General features: G+C 39.2%; 1 protein-coding gene across 1 annotated transcript; it reads right to left on the minus strand.

The window, feature by feature from the left end:
- Positions 1-212: 212 nt before the first annotated feature.
- asb16 (ankyrin repeat and SOCS box containing 16) lies at positions 213-18,479 on the minus strand. The gene is made up of 5 exons (XM_020524525.2): positions 18,170-18,479; positions 10,742-11,009; positions 7,719-8,211; positions 5,303-5,416; positions 213-398 (listed from the first exon to the last, which is right to left on the minus strand). The coding sequence occupies exons 1-5, from the start codon at positions 18,477-18,479 to the stop codon at positions 213-215; spliced, it is 1,371 nt and encodes a 456-aa protein (XP_020380114.2).
- Between the last annotated feature and the right edge of the window lie 2,322 nt (positions 18,480-20,801).

Genomic DNA, 20,801 nt, shown 5'->3' on the forward strand with positions numbered 1-20,801 from the left:
CAGAACACTGAAAAATTGGCATTTTTCTCCTATAGTTGACTAGTTAAGTTTTCCCATATTAGTTAAACTGTCAAATAAATAAGCATAAGACATTTGACAGATTGTGAAAAATAATCCAAAGTAAAACACGGAAACGCGTTTGAGTTGTTGCATGTAACCTGGAGGACTCATTCGAAAAAAATAGAAAAAATAACTAAGTATTCTAAACTTTTTCATTTGATATAACCTTCAAATTTCAAGAGTAAAAATTCTGCAAAGCTATTTGGAAGTTGTAGTTGTGGTATGACTGAATGGCATCTAGTTCCAAGATAGTTCCTTAAGGCACAGCGTGCAAGATGTTGAAGAGAACGAGGTTTGTTGGTCATTTGTATAATGGATTCATAGAATACTTGATATTTCTGTAGAAAAGCAAAAAAAAAAGTCTCATATAAAGTCAATTCTGTGAAGTCTATTATCACAAATCAACTAATTAGAAAATATCAGACACATTGTAGAATTAAAAATTTATAGGACAGCAGGAGGCCATTTGGCCATTGCATCTATGCAGCACTAGTGAAATTGACAAAATGTTTACTTGAATACCATTTTTCAGACTAAGCCTATGCTTTTACACTTTTCCCTTTCAAACACCCCTTTTAAATGTGTTGATATCCTTTATCACAAGAGATATTATTAGTAAAATATAATCCAGAATCTATGCAATTTCTTAAGTTAAAAAAAAACTATTTTAGCCTTTCACTTTGCTCTTCAAATATGAATTCAGAGTTTGTAGCTTCAAGGTTTATACACACCCACTTTAGAGACACATGAAGTCTACAAGGATCAACTGAGGGGAGCGACACCAATTGGTGAGATGAAATCTTTGTTCAATGGAAGAACCTAATTGGCCCAGTGTGTCCATTCTGACTCTCTGCATGAACAATTTAGGTGATCCCACTCTCTTGCACTTTCCCGTGACCCTGCAAGTTTTGTTTCTTTAAATGTTTTTCCAACTTCATTTTCAAAGCCACAATTGAATCCAACTCAACCATACTCTCATAGACTGCGTTTCAGATCCTAACCATTTGCTGCATTAGAGATAGCAGGAACTGCAGATGCTGGAGAATTTGAGATAACAAGGTGTAGAGCTGGATGAACACAGCAGGCCAAGCAGCATCATAGGAGCAGGAAGGCTGATGTTTCGGGCCTAGACCCTTCATGCTCCTATGATGCTGCTTGGCCTGCTGTGTTCATCCAGCTCTACACTTGCTGCATTAATCAGTTTTTCCTCATGTTGCCTTTGCTTCTTTTGACAATCACTATAAATTGGTGTCGTCTCACTCTTGAGCCTTCTGGCAACAGAAACAATTCCTCTCAATCTGCACTACCTAAACCCCTCATGATTTTAAACACCTCCATCAAATCTCCTGTTGACCTTCTCTTCCCTAGGAAGAACAGTCTAGTTTCTCCAACCTATCCATTTAATTGAAACCCAAAGCCTTGGAAACATTTTTAGTGAATCTTTTCTGCATCCTCCCTAAGCCTTGACATCCTCCGAAAGAGTGGTGTACAGAATTGGACACAATACTCCAGTTGATGTCAAACTGTTGTTTTATAAAGGCAGATCAAAGCTTCCTTGCTTCTGTACTCCATTCCCACTATTTCTAAAGCCCAGGATGCCAAACGTTTTTTAAAAACTTTTTCAATCTACTGATCACCTTCAACAATTCTACTGTCTGCAGTTGTGCTCTGCATTTATATTGAATTCTCGGTTTTTCACACTAAAATAAATATTTAACACTTCTTAAAATTAAATTTCATTTGCCACATGTTCACCCATTCCATCAGTCAATACGTTCTCTTGAAATTCATCACTATTCTCCTTTGTATGCTTTGGAGACTTGACAGCCCACAGTAGGCAGTGTAAAATATTTGAGAAGTACAGTGGAAGATATTTCAACCATCAATTCTAAAGAATATGATGTGGAATTAAGTACCATCACTATCACCCAAGAGGTAGTATTAGACAAATTAATTGGGCTAAAGGCAGATAAGTCCTCTGGCCTTGGTAGCATGCATCCTAGGATCCTAAAGGAAATAGCTACAAAGGTAATGGATTCATTGGCTATAATTTTCCAAAATTTCTTGGATTCTGGAAAAAGTACCAGAGGATTGGAAAACTGCAAATGTGACACCCCTATTCAAAAAAGAAGGGAGGCAAAAAGCGAGTAACTGTAGGCTGATAGTCTAACATCTGATGGAATCTCTTAAGTTAAAAAAAAACTATTTTAGCCTTTCACTTTGCTCTTCGAATATGAATTCAGAGTTTGTAGCTTCGAGGAATTGGAATCAATCGTTGAAAGAAGTAACAGCAGAATATTTGGAAAATCATAACCTAATCAAACAGAGTCAGCATGGCTTCATGAAAGGAAAATTTCTTCTCTGACTTGGGGGCAGCACGGTGGCTCAGTGATTAGCACTGCTGGCTCACAGCACCAGGGACCCTGGTTCGATTCCACCCTCGGGCGACTGTCTGTGTGGAGTTTGCACATTCTCCCTGTGTCTGTGTGGGTTTTCTCCAGGTGTTCCAGTTTTCCCACAGTCCAAAGATTTGCAAATGGACTGGCCAGGCTAAACTGCCCTGGGTGGTTTGGTGCAGACTCTATGGGCCAATCGGCCTCTTTCTGCACTGTAAGGATTCTATGATTAATTTACTAGAGTTTTTCGAGCAAGCCTCAACCAGAGTAGATAGAAGGGGGTCCAGTAAATCTGTTATATTTGGACTTTCTGAAGGCTTTCAATAAGGTACTGCACAAAATGTTAAAACATAAGAGTTGATGATATTGGAGGGAGTATATTGACATAGATAGAGAATTAGCTGATGGGCAGGAAACAGTGAATCTGGAAAAGGGATTTTCTTTCCAGGCTGGTGACCCAAAACTAGTGGAGTTTCACAGGGATCAGTGCTGGAACCACAACTGTTTACAATATATATTAATGACTTGGAGGAAGGAAGTGAATGTACTGCAGTCAAATTTTCAGACAACACAAAAATAGATGGAAAGGCAGGTTGAGAGAAGAACACAAACAATTTTCAGAGATATTGAAAGGTTAAGTAAGTGGGCAATGAGTTGACAAATACAGTATAATGTGGGAAATGAGAAGTCGTTCATTCTGGAAGAAAGAACAAAAGAACGAAATATCACTTAAGTGGAGAAAAACTGCTAAAAGCTGCAACACAAAGGGTCTTGAGCATGAAACACAGAAAGCTAGCACACAGGTGCAGCAGGTAATCAGGAAGGCTAATGAAATGTTGGCCCTTTTTTCAAGGGGATTGGGGTACAAGGTTAGGAAGTCTTACTGCAACTGTACAAGGTGCTGGTGAGACAACATCTGGAGTGCTGTGAGCAGTTTTGGACCCCTTATTTAAGGAGGGAAATCATTTCATTAGAGGTAGTTCAAAGAAGGTTCATTGGGTTGCTCGCTGGTACGGGGGTGATTGTCTCAGGAGCAAAGACTAAACAGGTTGGGACTCTACTCACTGGAGTTTAGAAGAATGAGAGGTGATCCCATTGAAACATATCAGATGTTAAAGGGGCTAGACAGAGTAAATGCCGAGAGAATATTTCCCCTCATGGGTGAGTCTAGGATCAGACATCATAGTCTCAGAAATAAAGGGGCACCAATTTAAGACAGAGATGAGGAGGAACCCTCTGAAAGGGTTATGAGTCTTTGGAACTCCTTGCCTCAGAGAGCTGTGGGGGTCGAGTCCTAGACATAGATGGATTCTTGATCAGTAAGAAAATCAAGGAATACAGGAAAAGGGCAGGAAAGTGGACACGAGGAATGTCACATGAGCCATGATCTTATTGAATGGTGGAGCAGGCTTGAGAAGCCAAATGGTCTACTCCTGTTCTTATTTCTTATGGTCTTATGTCCTTGTCACCAGCAGTGCCTTTGCAAGATCCTCCAAATCAGATGGCAAGAAAGGAAGTCCAACAGTAGAGTCTTTCCACAAGCCAACTTGTCCAGCATTGAGGTGGTAATCATTCAATACCAGCTCTGTTGGATGGGACATGTCTGTCAAACACCTGACACCAGATTCCCAAAGCAACTGCTCTACTCTGAAAAGAAATAGAAAATGCTGGAGAAACTCAGCAGGTCTTGCAGCATGTATGGAGGGAGAAACACAGTTAATGTTTCGAGTCTGATATGACTCTTTGGAACTGAAAGATTCTGGGTAATGTTAACAAAGAGCAGGAAGAGTGAGTGGAACGTATGGGTGCCCAGAGTAAACAACAAAGGGAATATTAATGGTGGTAAAGCAGTGATAGATATACAAAATAGATGTCAATAATAGGTGTGGAAAGGAGAAAATATGTCCACTCTGCTGAAAGCTGAGAAATCCAGAATAAAAAGTCAGACTAATGGCAACCATCTAACCACTGTTGATTATCATAAAAAAACCAATCTGGCTCACTAATGCCCTTTAGAGAAGGAAATCTGCCATCCTTACCTGGTCTGGTCTACATGTGACTCCAGACCCACAGCAATGTGGTTGACTCCTAACTGCCGTCTGGGTAACTAGCGATAAGCTATAAATGCTGGTAAAGCAGCGATACCCAAAATCCCTGAATAAATAATAACAAATGTTGCCACTAAATTTTTCACTGGTCCATATCTTTGACTGAATGTTTACCTTTTATTACTTATATTTGGCTCCTCCCCTCATTCAGTCAACATGTTTAAAGTTTAAGAGTCTTTGTGGCACAATAAATACAAATATTTGATTGCAAAAGTTATCAAAAGCTATTCATCTATAACTTTTGTTATGATGAATTTTGAAATTTGATTTCAATATATATGATGCTATCCTCAAATTTAAAGGGCATAGCCTTTTTTCATTCTACACACGAACCAATCTCTGTGTAAAAAAGTTGCCCCTAGAAGCCAATAGTTCAGACATTTATGATACATCTGACACTAACAAAGCCTGTTTACTCCCTGCATTCTACTCCTCCATTTAGGATAGGTCAAGTACGACAGTATTCATCTGAGAAATTAAACTATTCATTGAAAATTATTTTTTAGCTTGGCCAAGTCTAAATGGATATGATAAATAAATTATATCCGAAAGGAAATTATTAGCATCAGCAGTGATGACAATACTTTCATTGTAAAGTCTCCGAGATTCTTTTACGAGTTTATCATTGATGTAGAATAGTTATATTTAGTGTTTAATTCGAAAATTGTTAAAAATGTGCTTGTTTCACCAACCTCCAGTGTTAACTGTATAATTAAGGTATCATTCTACTGCGCTTACCTGCCACACATCAAGGGATACTGCCTCAATCCAAGTGTCACAAAGTGGAATACTCTCATAGGTATTTAACAGAGCTTCCATTGTCCAAGGAGACATTGCACATTGTTTAAGCATCTGAAAGGCACACAAATTATACATCATTACATTTGAGTTGATCTGTTGAGCACTCACAACAGGTTCTGTTGATTGTCATATAAATATTAGACCCAATGGTAGAATTACTAGAGTTGCTAGCATTATGACTTGAGGGCAAATTGTAGAAGTATGGTGATCCAATACTAATTCATTCTTCTGTGATGGTTAAATGAAGATTGGATTGTAGACAGACTAAGCAACTCCCAGGTTTCATTCCAGACCAATATTGAGTTAAATAATCTTAGTCAGTGAGGGAGAAGGAGAGTCACAAATTACCTCATAGTGCCCTGTGTAGAGAAGGGAAGTATCAGTGCAAGTCTGACCCGACAATACTGACCAAAAATGTTTATGTATGGATATCAGATGAGGACTAGATTGGGCTCAGCTGTGTACATTAGGTTGTTTAATAATCTGCCTGCATTTCATGAGGTTTAGAGATTGAGTATAGCAACATTGAGAAGATACAAAAGTGCAATCAGTCCACAGCAACAATAGTGATCAAGAGGCCAATGAGCTAGGCGCTTACTGTATAGCTGGTAAGGCTGGCAGAAAACAGAAAACTCGCATAGAAGGGTCCTTTTCAGATTGACAAATGTGACAGCTGGGATCTGCAGGAATCTTTTTACCATTTATATCAGTGCCTTAGATGAGAGGAGCCAAGGCATAGTAGCTGAATTTGCAGAAGATAGAAAGAAAGGTCGGAAAGTATGCTTCAAAGAAAAGTAATGAGTTTGCATACAATATCGATAGGCTAGATGAGTGGGCAAAATTTTGGCAGATGGGAGTATAATATAGGAAAATACAAAGTAGTTCACTTTGGCAGGAAGAATTTACAAAAGCATTATTTAAATTGAGAATAACTGAATTAGTGTAATGTTCTAGTGAGATCGAGGTGTTTTAACACATGAGCCACAGAAAAGTTAGTCTGTAGGTACAGGAAGTAATTAAGAAGACCAATGGAATACTATCCTTCATTACAGGAGGAATTGAACATAAAAATAAGAATGTTTTGCTTCAATTATATCAAGCCTTGGTGAGACTACATCTCAAATACTGTGTACAATTTTGTTCTCCTTATCTAAGGAAGGATGTAAATACATTGCAGGCAGTTCAGTTTATTAGATTGATACCTGGAACGAGCAGGTTGTCTTATGAGCAAAGTTTTGATGGATTGGGCTTGTTTAACACTAGAGTTCAGAAGAGTGAAGGGTGATCTAACTGAAGTATAAAATATTCTGAATGGTCTCGACAAGGTAGATATGGAAGAGACATTTCCTCTTGTGAGTGAGCCCAGAGCTAAGGGGTACCATTTTAAAACTAAAGGTCAACCTTTCAGAACAGAGATGAGGAGATTTTTCTCCCTTAGAACGCTGAGAGATTTTGGAACTCTCTGCTTCAGAATGTAGGAGAGGCAGGGTCCTTGAATATTTTTAAAGTGGAGGTTGATAGCTTCTTAAATAAAGAGGGTAAGTGCTGGGGAAACTCAGCAGGTCTGGTAGCATTTGTGGACAGAGAAAAACAGAGCTAAAGTTTTGAGTTCCATGACTCTTCTTCAGAACTAGATTCCTGTTAGGAAAAGGAATCAAAGGATATGGGGGTTGATGGTAATGTGTAATTCTTAACACCAACAAAACACTAACATCATTTTAATGAATGGCCGAGCAGGCTTAAGTGGAAAAATAGCCTATTTCTACACCCAATTTGTAAGTTCATAGAAACCTTTAGGAGAATAGGGGAGGGAAAAAAAATCACAAAAGGAAGAGCTTCACTATAATATTATATAAGCAATCACACCAATATTTCAGCACTAATCAAATACCATGGGGCTAGTTATAACATTTAGCTTACCAGACACAAAATTCACGGGATTCTAAACAACATCAGTTTTAAATGCTACTTAATATTATTCTGGGTGGTGTGTAAAACTAAAGTCACATTTGATCTTGCTCGTTTGCTGACAGCTACATTAAAACCTGTGAGATAGTAAGGACTGCTGATGCTGGAGTCTGTGATAACACAGTGTGGAGCTGGGGGAACAGCGCAGGCCAGGCAGCATCAGAGGAGCAGGAAAGAAGGGTCCCGACCCAAAACGTTAGCTTTCCTGCTCCTCTGATGCTGCCTGGCCTGCTGTGTTCCTCCAGCTCCACACTGTGTTATTACATTAAAACCTGTATCTCCTATGCATGGTTACTTCTCAGTCTAGAAACTGTTTAACAGCTCCATGACACAGCTCTGCTCACATTGGCATTCACATCATATATTGATTGCAAAGTCGGATTACCTTAGGGTCAACTGGACCTGCACCATGATTCAACAGAGCTACGACAATTCGCTCAGGATGCTGTTCCAGATGATCTTCGACAGCCTGTAAAATACAGTCCATTGGAGTGTAGCCAGCACAGTTCTTGGCATTTACAGAGGCACCATGCAGCAGCAAAAGATCTACAATATCGGGATGCCCATTCCCACAGGCATTGTGGAGTGGTGTGTGATTTTTTTTCCCAGCAGTTTTCACATTGGCTCCAGAATTAATCAGCATTTTACAGACTCTGTAATATCTGCCAAAAGTCTCAGGCTTGTCAGCATATGAGCAGGCAGTATTTAGTGCAGTTTCACCTTCTCGGTTCTTCTTGTGACTGTAGGCACAATAGTTCAGATAAAGGTCCACATGTTTGTCTAAACCATGTTTTGCAGCTATGTGAAGTGGCGTATTCTCTCTGTCTTTGGTCTGCATATTAACTCTGGCATTATGTTCCAGCAGGAGTTTAGCACACCTGAAACGCACATCGAGAATTAGATGATCCATATCATAAGCATTTCAGCAATTTCTGGCATGTTCTTTTACTGTTCCTGATGTTGGTATTACATATTGAATCATGTAATCATACAGTACAGAAGAAATCCCTTTGACCCACTGAGTCTGCACTGACAAAAACAACTCTAAATCTACACTGTTGCTATCTTCCAATGCTTAGCCCATAGTCTTGAATGTTATGACATTTCAAATGTTCATCCAAGTACTTTTAACCCTTTTATCCTCCTCTCCCAGGCAGCACATTCCAGATTCCCACCACCCTCTGGCTGAAAAATGTTTTCCTGAAACTGTCAAATACCTTCACACATATTTATATTTCTCTAGCTCTGATTTTCAGGGAAAGAATAAGGGGACAGTATTAAAAATATTCATGATCATTGATGTTATTTATTTCATTTGATATTTACAATATTTTTCTCTTCATTCACAAGATGGAGGAGTCACGTTTATTGTTTATCCCTGATTGCCCCAAACGCTTGTTAGGCCATTTCAGAGGGCAGTTCAGAATCAAACACTGACCTGAAGTCACAGACCAGGTAAGGGCAGAAATTTTCTTCCCTAAAAGGACAATAGTGAACTACTTAGTATCAGTTTCACGGTCGTCATTACTGATGCTAGGTTTTTATTCCTAATTTATTTAATTCACAGAACCTTCAGTTACAATGGTGGGATTTGAACTACAAACAATCACACAAATTAGGAGAAGGAGCAATCCCTCTAATCTGCTCCACCATTCAACATGATCATGGTTGATCTGGCTGTGGCCTCAAATCCATATTTCCGCATACCCCCATTAACCTTTGACTCCAGTCAAAACTGTGTGGAGCTGGAGGAACACAGCAAGTCAGGCAGCATCAGAGGAGCAGGAGAGTTGACGTTTCGTGTCGGGACCATTCATCAGGAAGTATCTTGATGAAGGGTCCCGAACCAAAACGTCAACTCTCCTGCTCCTCTGATGCTGCCTGACCTGCTGTGTTCTTCCAGCTCTACACTGTACTGACTCTGACTCCAGCATCTGCAGTTCTTGCTATCTCCAACCTTTGACTCCAGCTTGGTCAAGAATATATCCACCTTTGCTTTAAAAGCATTCAGTGACCCTGCCTCCACCAGTTTCTGAGGAAAAAGGTTTCAAAGATTCTTCACCTTCTCAGAGAAATAAAAACTCCTCCTTACCTTTATCTTATATGGGAGACTGCTTATTTTTAAACTGTGTTCCCTATAATAGTCATGTCTCTGATCATTAGTACAGGCCCCTTGATTGTTCATTCAGTAACATGGAAGCAGGTGCCATTTCATCTATGCGCTCATTGTACAACTTCCAACTTAAATTCATTAAAACAAATCCGAAATAAGAACACTTGACAAAGACAATTCACCTTCAAAACTTAAATTTTGGTCAGTTGCCCAAAGTTGGGTATGTTGCAGTTCATTAAATTAGGATACATAAGGAACAGCGATTAGGGCAGTGACTGAAACAATGTGGAGAATAACAGCATTGGACCGTCCCATTTGTGATAGCATTACCAATCACTGATCCCAGTACAGTTCAAGTTTATTCTACATCCAATCTGAACTCTATGCTCAAAGTAAGGTGAAAAATAAGCAGTTAAAGAGACACCAGTGTCAGCTTGACATAGCAACAACATCCTTACTTCTGTGGTACACAACTCCAGGCTAGCACTTGCGTGCAGCACTGAAGGATGATCTCATCGTTGTAAATGCCATCTACTGAATGGAAGGCCTATGGCTGCTCAGGTTATGTATAAGTTCCTCTAGCACTTTTCAATGAAGAGACAGGAAGTCCCTCTAGTGACACAACAAGGTTATTCCTCAACCACCAAAAGAAAATTGATCATTTGTCTCATTTGCAAGACCTTGGTCAATGGAAATTTGTTCCGTGTTTAAATACTAATCAACAATGACTGTACTTTAACAATAATTCATTAGCTGAAAAGCATATTGGGATGTCCTGACAATATGATGTACTTTAACACAACAGAACTATTGTTCTTACTACCTAATTGACGTTATAGCCAGACGTGAAATAATATGGAACAGCAATCCAGGTGATTTGCATATCTACATCCTCTTCCTCACTTTTCCAAGGAATATTCTCATTCTATCTTTCTTTGTACTCAAGCTGCTCTGGTTGAGATCAGGATATGGTGTATGAGGAAGCATTAGGAAAAGTGCACCCTACTATTTAATGACAACATTCGTGCAACAGTAGTGCACATTTTGATATTTACAGGTTTATTTTAATGATATAAACTTGGGCTTATGTTTATATTCTCAATAAAAATACAGTTAAAGGGTTAGTATCATCTCTGTTTCTTGGTTTCCTAATATTGAAATATATTTATACATAGACACATTATGCTGTGTATTTCTCTAATGTCCTGAATTCTAAATCTAAGCACAGGAAAAGGAATACTTTGCACTAGAGATCAGCTTCAGCATAACTATGTGTAATCAAGAAACATACTTACAGAAAGGTCTGGGGACTGGTGCACAGGTGCAAAGGAGCATACCCTTCTTCAGAGATTGCATTGGGATTAGCACCAATATTGAGCAAAAGTTGGGTGCATTCAGTGTGTCCATTGGCACAGGCAGTATGCAAGGCAGTTGCTCCTCCAGGGGCAGCATTTACATCAGCGCCATGTTCTAACAGGTGCTTCACACAAGCTGTGTGCCCTCGCTCTGCAGTGATATGAAGTGCAGACGTCTGCTTCTGTTTGGAGATCAGTGACCAAAGACCTGCAATTCAAAAATAGATCATATGTCAGTTAAAATGCTTTGCAAAGCATATCTGGTGAGGTCTCAAACAACCGTGGAACACAGCAACTTTATTTAATTGGCCATGATTAAAAAATGTGTTTGACTAAGAGGTCTCCTGAATGTACACAGCAAATTTAAGCCTACATTAATCAGTAAAACTTCACAACATAAAGTTATTCTAGGACTAGTATGATGACTACAAAGTGGAATTAAATTTGAAAAGGTCCTGCAAATGTAATTACAACAGGAATTCAATTTTAATGTTCTCAGAATTGTAAATATGATAGAAATCATACAACCCATTGACTCTTTCTCTAGTCTAGGGTGGCATTGGTCAAAAAATCCACTTTCCTCCACCTCAGAGCTCTTTTCTCTCATTAATAAACTGAAACTTCATCTTCACTTAGTAAGAACAGATGTTTTCTCAAAAAAAAACACCCACTCACTTAGCTTTTAACTCCAGTCAAATTCTGTGTGCAAACTAATCAGGTGAGAAAGAAAACTTATGTTAATAATGTACCTTCCAGAACCATTGAACAATTTTTGAAATGTAGTCAGCTCTGTTAATGTAGGGAAACATGGTAACAAAAATTATTCATTCCAAGTTCCTGCATTGAGATAAATGACCAGATAATCTGGCTTTTGTTTGGTTGAGGGACATACGTTAGTGAATCTTAGAATAATCTAGCACAGAGGAATTTGTTGTTGCCCATCAAGTCTACACCAGCCCTTTCAAAGAGCAACATTTTAAAATACCACTTTGTTATTCTTTCTCTGTAGTTTTCTCTTTCAAATATTTAACTAGCAATGAAAGTGGGAGAACTTCCTTTCTCTTCTTCAACTAATGCATCTTCATGAGGGGACAGACAAAGCCAAAAAAGGCAGAATCTCCAATATAATGCACTAAGGCAACAGTCCATATTATTTGCTCCAGTCCCCAAAGTAAGACACTTATCTGTGCCTTTGAATGAGGCACGGATGCTACAACTAAGCCAAGGTTGGTTATTATGGTTGTTGGCTTTGAAACTAAAACTCATTACATTACTAACTTTGTTATATTCCAGAAAACTAGCTGGGCAGGGACAGAACTCAAACCAATCTTTATAACCTCTTCAAAGCACTTATTTACAAAGTTCCACATTACAAACATACACTTCCTAGCTCAAACAATTGTAGTTTCAATCGGGTTATATCTACTGGGGTACATGTGAATCCCCAATTAAAGCTCACCATTTGAGTACAATTGAACACAATTAATATAAAACTAACATTTATCCAATTACATGGAAGCCTAAAATAACATTTATCCTTGTTTCTTTTGTCCCAGGCCTGCATCTAGATGCATAATGCCCAGTCATACAAAACTGCAGCAGTGACACTCAACATTTGAACCCTTTAACTGCAGCAAAATGTGAAAAAAGTTTGAAATTATAAACCCAATCAAAGCCTCGATCTCTTCCTCCTCACAGGTACATACATGACCATTCTGTTCTGCCAGCACATTGTCAAAAATAAGCACCCGGTACTTCCTATTTGAATATCTACTGTTCATTGATATGATTAATATGAATGACACTATTGTCAGTAATAGCCAAGCAATTTTAATGAAAATTAGGAAGGTGCTCTTCATTACTTTCTAAAGGCTGTCTCCCTGCATTTACAATACACGCTTTCCCTTAATATGTTGAAAATTATAAAAAAATGGAAGAATAGGTGTTTTTAAAAAATGCAATAAGGTAGGTAAGAAAAAGCTATTTCCCTTTGGCAGTGGGATTTCAGAAGAGTGGACATATTCTTAAATTAGACCCGTATCAGTTAGCAGTGAAATTCTGAAGCATTTTTTCACACACAAAAACTATGGAAATCCAGAACTCATTTTCCTAATCCCGTATAAAACTCCCCCCTTTCTAATAAGGTGATAGATGCTGGGTCAATTAAAAATTTGAAAACTGATCATTTTTTAACAGGTATTGTTAGATGAGGATATTTCTTTTCGAACAAGCAAGGAGGATTTGCTGGATCTGGTTCTGGGAATTGAAGTGGAAATGAAGTATCGGAGGGGTACCACTTAGGAAACATTGATCATATTATCATAGGGGTTAGGTTAGGTATGAAAAAGAACAAGGAGCAATTCACAGTAAAAATATTTAGCAGAAAGCCAACTTCAAGTGGTCAGAGCAGATCTGGACCAGTTAATTTAGAATCAAATATTGGCAGGCAACTGAACAACAGGTTACTTTTAAGTTGGGTACAGTCAATATACACTTCCATAAGGGAGAAATGTAGGGTAAACAAAGCGAAACTTCCTTGGATAACAAAACAGAATACAATTAAGCCAAAAAAATGCATATGACAGGTGAAAAGGAAGGAGGAAGAGCAAATAGAGAAAATGAGAAGAGACTGGCATCAAATATAAAAAGGCATTCAGAAGTCTATCATAGGCTTATAAATTGAAAAAGGGTGATAAAAGTAACAGTAGAGTCAATTAGGTTGTGAAAAGGGATTTGTGCGCAGAGGCAGTAAAGGTTCTAAATAAGCATTTTATATCTGCCTTTTGCCAAGCAAGGAGATGCTAACAAAGTTGTAGTGAAATAGGACGTAATTAAGTCACTGGAAGGGCCAAACACTGCAAAGAGGTGTTATCAGAAACATTTGATTGTGCCTAAAGCTGCAAAGTCCTGCAAACTGGACTAGATTCATCCAAAGATACCTCAGGAAGTAATGATGGAAATTGCATTGGGACTGGCCATATTATACCAACTTCTTTGGAATTCAGAGATAGTGACAGATAAATGACAATTGTAAATGTTACATCCCTGTTCAAGAAAAGTGTGCAAGAATAAGCTTAGCAATGATATAGCAGTCAATTTAATCTTTGATGGGAAGGGTATTTGAGGCAACAATCTAGGATAAAATTAAATCATTTGGATAAATGTAGATAAATTAAGGCAGAGCCGGCAAGGATTTGTAAAGGGAAAATTGTGTCTAAGTAATTTGGTTCAGGTTTTTGGTGGAGTAGCAGAGGATTTCTGAGGCTAATAAAGTTGATGTTATATAAAAGTACTTCCAAAAGCCATTTGATAATTGCCGCATCAGCAAAGATGAAGCCCATAAATAAAAGATAAGTGGATACAAAGTTAGCTCAGTGAAAGGAAACACAAGCGAAGAATGGGTGTTTATCAGACTAGATGGTATATACTAGGATTCCCAGGGATCAGTATTGGAACCAATGCTTTTCTTGATCTATATTTATGAACATGACATGAGTGTGCAAGACGGGATTTCATAATTTGCAGGGGACACAAAGCATGAAAGTTTTGTGAACAGTATTGAGGACAGTGATAGACTTCAAAAAAAAACAATTGTGCCTTTTTGTTTTTCTGTATTTTTGATTCTGGACAGAAATGGGAAAAGAGATAACAAGGTGTAGAGCTGGATGAACACAGAGGAATTTCAGAAGAAGGGTCTAGACCCAAAACGTCAGCTTTCCTGCTCCTCTGATGCTGCTTGACCTGCTGTGTTCATCCAGCTCTACACCTTCTTATCTCAGATTCTCCAGCATCGGCAGTTCCTACTATCTCTGTAGAAATGGGATAAGGACTGTTTTATAAACCAAGGAATATTAAAGGACTGCTGCATTTTTGAAAAAAAAAGCAAGTAATCTGATACTCATTGTAAACAAGCTGCTTGTTAAGCTGTAGTGGAAGTCTCATTTGCAAACAAGTCAGAACTTAGGAATGATTACAGATGGAGCTTTGGCTGGCAACAAGTAGCTGATTGGTCTGCAGACTAGTGACCAATTATCGATAAAAGAGGCCTTCTCTCTGCCACCGAATATGTGATTGGCTGCCAGGTATTTGAACATCTTGGGGGTGTGAACAAATTAGTCAGAAACCATTGGATCTCTGGATAAGAATGAACTGGTTTTGCTCTGCAGTAAAAAGCATCTAAAGCCTGAAGATAGCCAATTTATTTCCCTTTACCAGTTGCTATAAGCTGTGACTTTTAATTAATAAATCAAAGACCTTCTTCACTGAGAACCAGTCACCTTGTGTCTTCTGCAAACAAGCAAAAATACCTACAGAAGGATGATTGGGAAGCAATCTTTTAAAAATCTTTAACTTTTGTGATGACACCAGGAATAGTGGGGCTTGATTTTCAGACTTCTACTCCAGTGAGCCTTAACACGTAAGTGTAAAGTGATATATTTTGTTCAGGATAAGAAAGTAAGGGAGTGGAAAATAAAAACATACAATTGTAAAGAGGTTCAGGACCAGAGGGATATGGGGTATATATGCAAAAATCACCAAAGGTTGTGAAAACAGTTAATATGGTATAATTGATCGTGGGCTTTATAAATAGAAGCATAGAGTGCAAAAGCAAGGAAGCTTTGTCAGACCTTTATAAAACTCTGGTTTGGCCTCTGTTGGAGTCTTGTGTCTAATTTTGGGCAACACACTTTGGGAAGAAAAGGAAATCGTTGGAAATGGTGCAGAAAAGATCCAAAGGAATGGGATAATGGACTTCAGACATGACAATGGATTAGAAATACTGGGCATTTCTCCTTAAAAGAAGAAAGTGTGGGGACATTTGATTGTGATGTTCAGAATCATAAGGCATTTAGACAGTGTAGATTTGGAGAAACTGTTCCTATCAGTGGAAGAACCAAGAACCAAAGTCACTGCTTTAAAGAAATAGGCAAAAGAACCAGAAGCAACAAGTGGAAAAGCCCATTTATGCAGCAAATGGTTGAGATCTTTGAATGCACTTCCTGATGCTTAGGTGGAAAACAAGAGTTTCTTAAGTGGCAGATGATATTCTCACTTAAAAATATGTGTAATGAGAAAGGAATAATGTCAACTTTCATCAGTCATGTGCATAAATATTTTAGGGGGATAATTAAATTGCAGTAGAAAGGGAAGCAGGAAAATTGACAAGAAGTGCAGGATCACCCAGAAGTCTGAAAGAAAATAAGCAAATTGACAAAAATGTTAACATCATCATGCATATTAAAACCAACAGCTGAATTGTTTGCAGGCAGGTTAATTAGAGAAAGCAACATGCAGCAGGGCAAGGCCTATTTCTTAAATGGTCTACAAACAATAATAGAACTGGAGATAAAAAAAACTGCAGGTGCTAGAATCCAAGGTAGACAAACAAGAGCATGGAAGAACACAGCAGGCCAAGCAGCATCTGGAGGAAAGGAGAATTCAATGCTTCAGGTATTACCCTTCTTCAGGACTGGATGTTGGAGTGGGGAGGGGGAGGGTAGCAGAACAGTTGTGATAGGTGGACACCAGTAGTAGGTACAACCTGGTTGGTCGATGGGAGGGATGAATCTGGTTGGTAGTTAGGAGGGAGCGTCATTAGGTGGAATGGGAGGGGGGAAGTGGGGCTGGAAAGGGAGCCTGGGGAATGGGTGGGAACATTATTTGAAATTAGAGAACTCAATGTTGAGTCCTCCAGGCTATAGGGTGCCCAGGTGGAATATTTGAAATTAGAGAACTCAACGTTGAGTCCTCCTGGACCTGTCAAGGCCTATTCCCTATCCTTTGAATGGACTCTATAATAAAAATAGTTCCAAAGAAACTTTTCTATGGTCCCAATATAGAAACAGGCTAACAGGAAACTAGAGATCTAATGAATACAATTTTGCTAGTTCTGATTTTCAATAATAGGCTATCTCACTATAATCTATTGTGGTAATAAATTAGTAAAAATGTAAACAGCAGTTGCTTGGTTATCTGTAAAGTAATTTATTTGTGCCTGGTACAACTAAGTGCCTGAAGTCATTACCAGCATGGATTAACATTTCAACGGTGTAAGAAATTAGATAGGAATTGTGTATCATTAAAGTACTAAAATCAAATGATAGTCGGCTGCATTCTTAAGAAACTAAAAAGTTTCTTGTTTTGTCTCCCTCTGTACCAATACCAAGACAAATGAACCTCATGTTTCTGCTCCAGCTACTGGAAAATAGTTTTAAAACATTGAATTTAAAAGTTAGACTGAGAAATATAATGAACAGAAGTGTCTGTTGTTTGACACAACTCTACTTCCATCCTATTCCTACTACATCAAAAGCAAATAATATTCCTGGTGGCAGAGTGAGAGGTATTTTGATGTGGAATATATTAAGAGGGACCTGAGTTTGTCCAAGTTCCTTTTTAACAAAGTGTTAGGTACAACTGCAACTTTTAGAACAAAATGCAAGTAGTGTATCCTTAGTTCAATTACAATAACTGATAATTTTTAAAAAAAATAGTACAAATGGAGGGGTGAACAGTACATCCTCTCTCTATCTGAACAGGAGGAACTTGGGAGCAAGGGAAAATAGCAGAAAAGGAAAAATAAACAGATTCTGAAGCAACAAGAGGCACTGGGCACAAATACAGTTAGGAAAAATGGAGAGTGCGTTGTCCCAATCAGTGCAGAGGTAGGGGCCAGAAAGCACAGGTTCAAGTCCTGATGAAGGATGTAAACCCGAAACGTCGACTTTCCTGTTCCTCTGATGCTGCCTGACCTGCTGTGTTCCTCCACTTGCACACTATATTGACCCTGACTCTAGCATCTGCGGTTCTCGCTATCTCCAGATTCAAGTCCCACCTGCCCCATCTCAGAAATGTGTCATAACATGCCTGAGTAATCAGTTAAAACAATAATTATTAGAACATATCTCTCTTCTTAATGGGAGGTTATGGGGAGGCAGCGGTTTATCACCAGACTATTAATCCAGCTACTATAACTATCCATAAACTAAAACTATTAATCCAGAAACTCAGCTAATGTTCTGGGTTCAAATCCTGCCATGGCAGATGGTGGAATATGATTTAAATAAAGAATCTGGAATTAGGGGTCTAACGCTGACCACGAATCCATTGCCGATTGTTGGCGAAAAACCCAACTGGTTCACTGATACCCTTCGGGGAAGGAAATCTTACCCGGTCTGGTCTACATGTGACTCCAGACCAACAGCAATGTGGTTGACACTTAACTGCCCTCTGGGCAATACACTGCCATAATCATTAATGGGAAAGAAGATTTTAATTCATCGTATAAAACTTTGCCACTGAGGTCAGGCTTGAACTATCTTACGCTGGCACCATCCAGGAATATTAGCGTGGAGTGTGGATTCATACCTAGCTCAGCCGACCAGCTCAGTTCATGGCTGACTGTCTGTATAGTCGCGTTGGCCGCCTCTTTACTGTGGAAGACGGCTCGGATCTTGTCCAGATCTCCATCGCACAAAGCGTCGCGGACGGCAGAATCGCTGGAGAGCTGTGACAACGTTCTCGATTCCCTGAATACACTTTGGCTGAGAGCAGCAGTTTGTCTGTTTCTGGGAGACCTGTACGAAGCTCTCCTTTCATCCTCCAAATTCTGCAGCTCCCTCCGTAACCTTAACGAACGGAGTGTCGAAGGGGTGAAAGTAAATGTGTCCCTGAACATGGTGGACATGCACTTGCCGTTAGAAATTCTTACTGAAGGTTGGAACAGATTCTGTATAGCTGCCCTGGGTTGGCTAAAACCGATATTGAGTCATGAGTTGAAATAATTTTCTAACAGGATCACAAGACCAAATATCCAGGGGCCACTGAGGTGAGATATCTGGTAGTATGTGCAGCTGGGATATAAACAGATCCAAGAGCGAAGCTGTAAATATTAGAGCCAGTTCATGCACTTAAGATTGGAATACAGTAATGTAGTCTGATTGAAATACAGGCGTCAGGAAAGTAAGTGCTCCCATAGGAATGCCTACTTACCTACCAGCTAAAACGTTATTTACTCGAGATTTGTATGTTTGAATGTTTAATGGTAGATGTAAAAATATCCTTTGCTTTTAGCATTTCCAGCCATTTTCTGGCCTGAACCACACACCACAAAAAGAAACGTTTTGGTATAAATACAGTATGGTTTATAGCCGCGAGTGTGACCTAAAAACAGAAAGTACAAACCCACTGATAATTTTCAGTCATATTCTCTACCAATCCCTCACTCCCAAATTCTCTGGGCAAAATGTTAGTAATGCTTGATTACATCGTGACTCACTGCAACACAATTTAATGTTAACCGTTATTTGGTGATGCTTACAACAGTCTTGCCTTTTGCCAGATAAGAAAGCCCAATTTAAAAAAAAATTCATTCGGAGATGTTGGCTTTGCTGGATGGACCAGCATTTATTGTCCACTTCAAGGTCTCTTCGGTTCAGATACTGTTCATATGAGCCAGAAAAATGCATTAAAACCTTCACAAAGTACTGTCAGATTGATGGATTTAACTTTTAATAAATGGCAATGGATTAGGATTTGTGTTACACCAACGCAGAACTAACTAGTACAAATCATTACTTCAGTGAAATGACATCAGTGTTTTCTTTTATTCACTCACGGGAGAGGAACATCGTTACCTGTCACTAGTTGTCCTTTGGAAGATGGTAGTGAGCTGACTTCATAAACCGCAGCAGGTTGACCCACAATGTCATTAGGACGGGAATTCCAGGATTTTGATCCAGCAACAGTGAAGGCTTGGAGGGAAATTTGCAGGTTGTAGTGTTCCCATGTATGTGCTACCCTTGTCCTTCCAGATGGAAGCGGTAGTGGATTTGGAAGGTGCTGTCTAAGGATCTTTGTTGAATTTCTGCAATCCTTATTGCGATTAGCATCAATGGTGGAGGGAGTGGACACTTGTTGATACAGTGCCAATTAAGTGGGCGGAGTGGTGTCCAGCTTCTTGGGCTTGTTAGAGCTGCACTCAACCTGATAAGTGGGGAGTAATCCACCACATGCCTTGGAGATGGACAGGCTTTGGGGAGTCCAGTTGAGTTTCTGATCAATGGCAACCCCCAGGATGTTGGTAGTGGGGGATTCAGTGTTAGTAATACCATTGAATGTCAGGGGTAGTAGTCAGATTGTCTAGTATGTGTGGCACAAATTTTACTGTAGGAATGAATAGTAATGCCCATTAAGAAAGCAGTCAATTGTCAAGAGGAGCAATCACTTCTAAGTATTATTTCTGTGGTTTGGTTACTGAGTTGTGCTATTCTGGTGTTAATCTGGGGTTGATGATGTCAGCCTTCACGATCAAACAGATTATTAAACTCTTGAATCTGAAATTGATAACATTGAAACAGCAACTGACTACTCCTTACAGTCCCTCCAAGTCAACACAGCAAAATGAAAAATCCAAGCATGATACCTAGCCCGACAGATGGAACTTCTATCTTGTAGATACCTTTTAAATCTATTTGACTTCATAAGGTGTGCGCATGTGAATAAAATCATGTGTGGGGGGCTTGTTATGTTTGATCCAAAATGTGTCAATTAATTGCAAAAAGGATGAGGCTTCCTTGGAGACTTAGGGTGGTGCATGGGAATATCCAAGGGATGTGATGGCATTGTTGAGTGTGCAGATGAGATTTACCAGGATGTTGTCTGGCCTGGAGAGTTTCAGTTATGAAAAGAGATTGGACAGACTGAGGTTGCTTTCCTTAGAGCAGAGCAGATTGAGAGGGGGCATGATTGATATGTATAAAATTGAGGGGCATGGATAGGAAAGGCAGGAAGAGCTTTTCCCTTTGATGGAAGGAATTTTGACCATGGGCATAGATGTAAGAAGAGTGGCAGGAAGTTTAGGGATGTGAGGAATGAGGATGGTGGAAATCTGCAACACACTGCCGGTAAGGGTGGTAGAGGCAGAAACCCTCATAATATTCAAGAAGTATTTAGATGCGCACCTCCGATGCCAAAGCATACAAGGCTATAGGCCAAGTAT

Source organism: Rhincodon typus, chromosome 30 (assembly GCF_021869965.1).
Source record: "Rhincodon typus isolate 14 chromosome 30, sRhiTyp1.1, whole genome shotgun sequence".
Lineage (NCBI taxonomy): Eukaryota > Metazoa > Chordata > Chondrichthyes > Orectolobiformes > Rhincodontidae > Rhincodon > Rhincodon typus.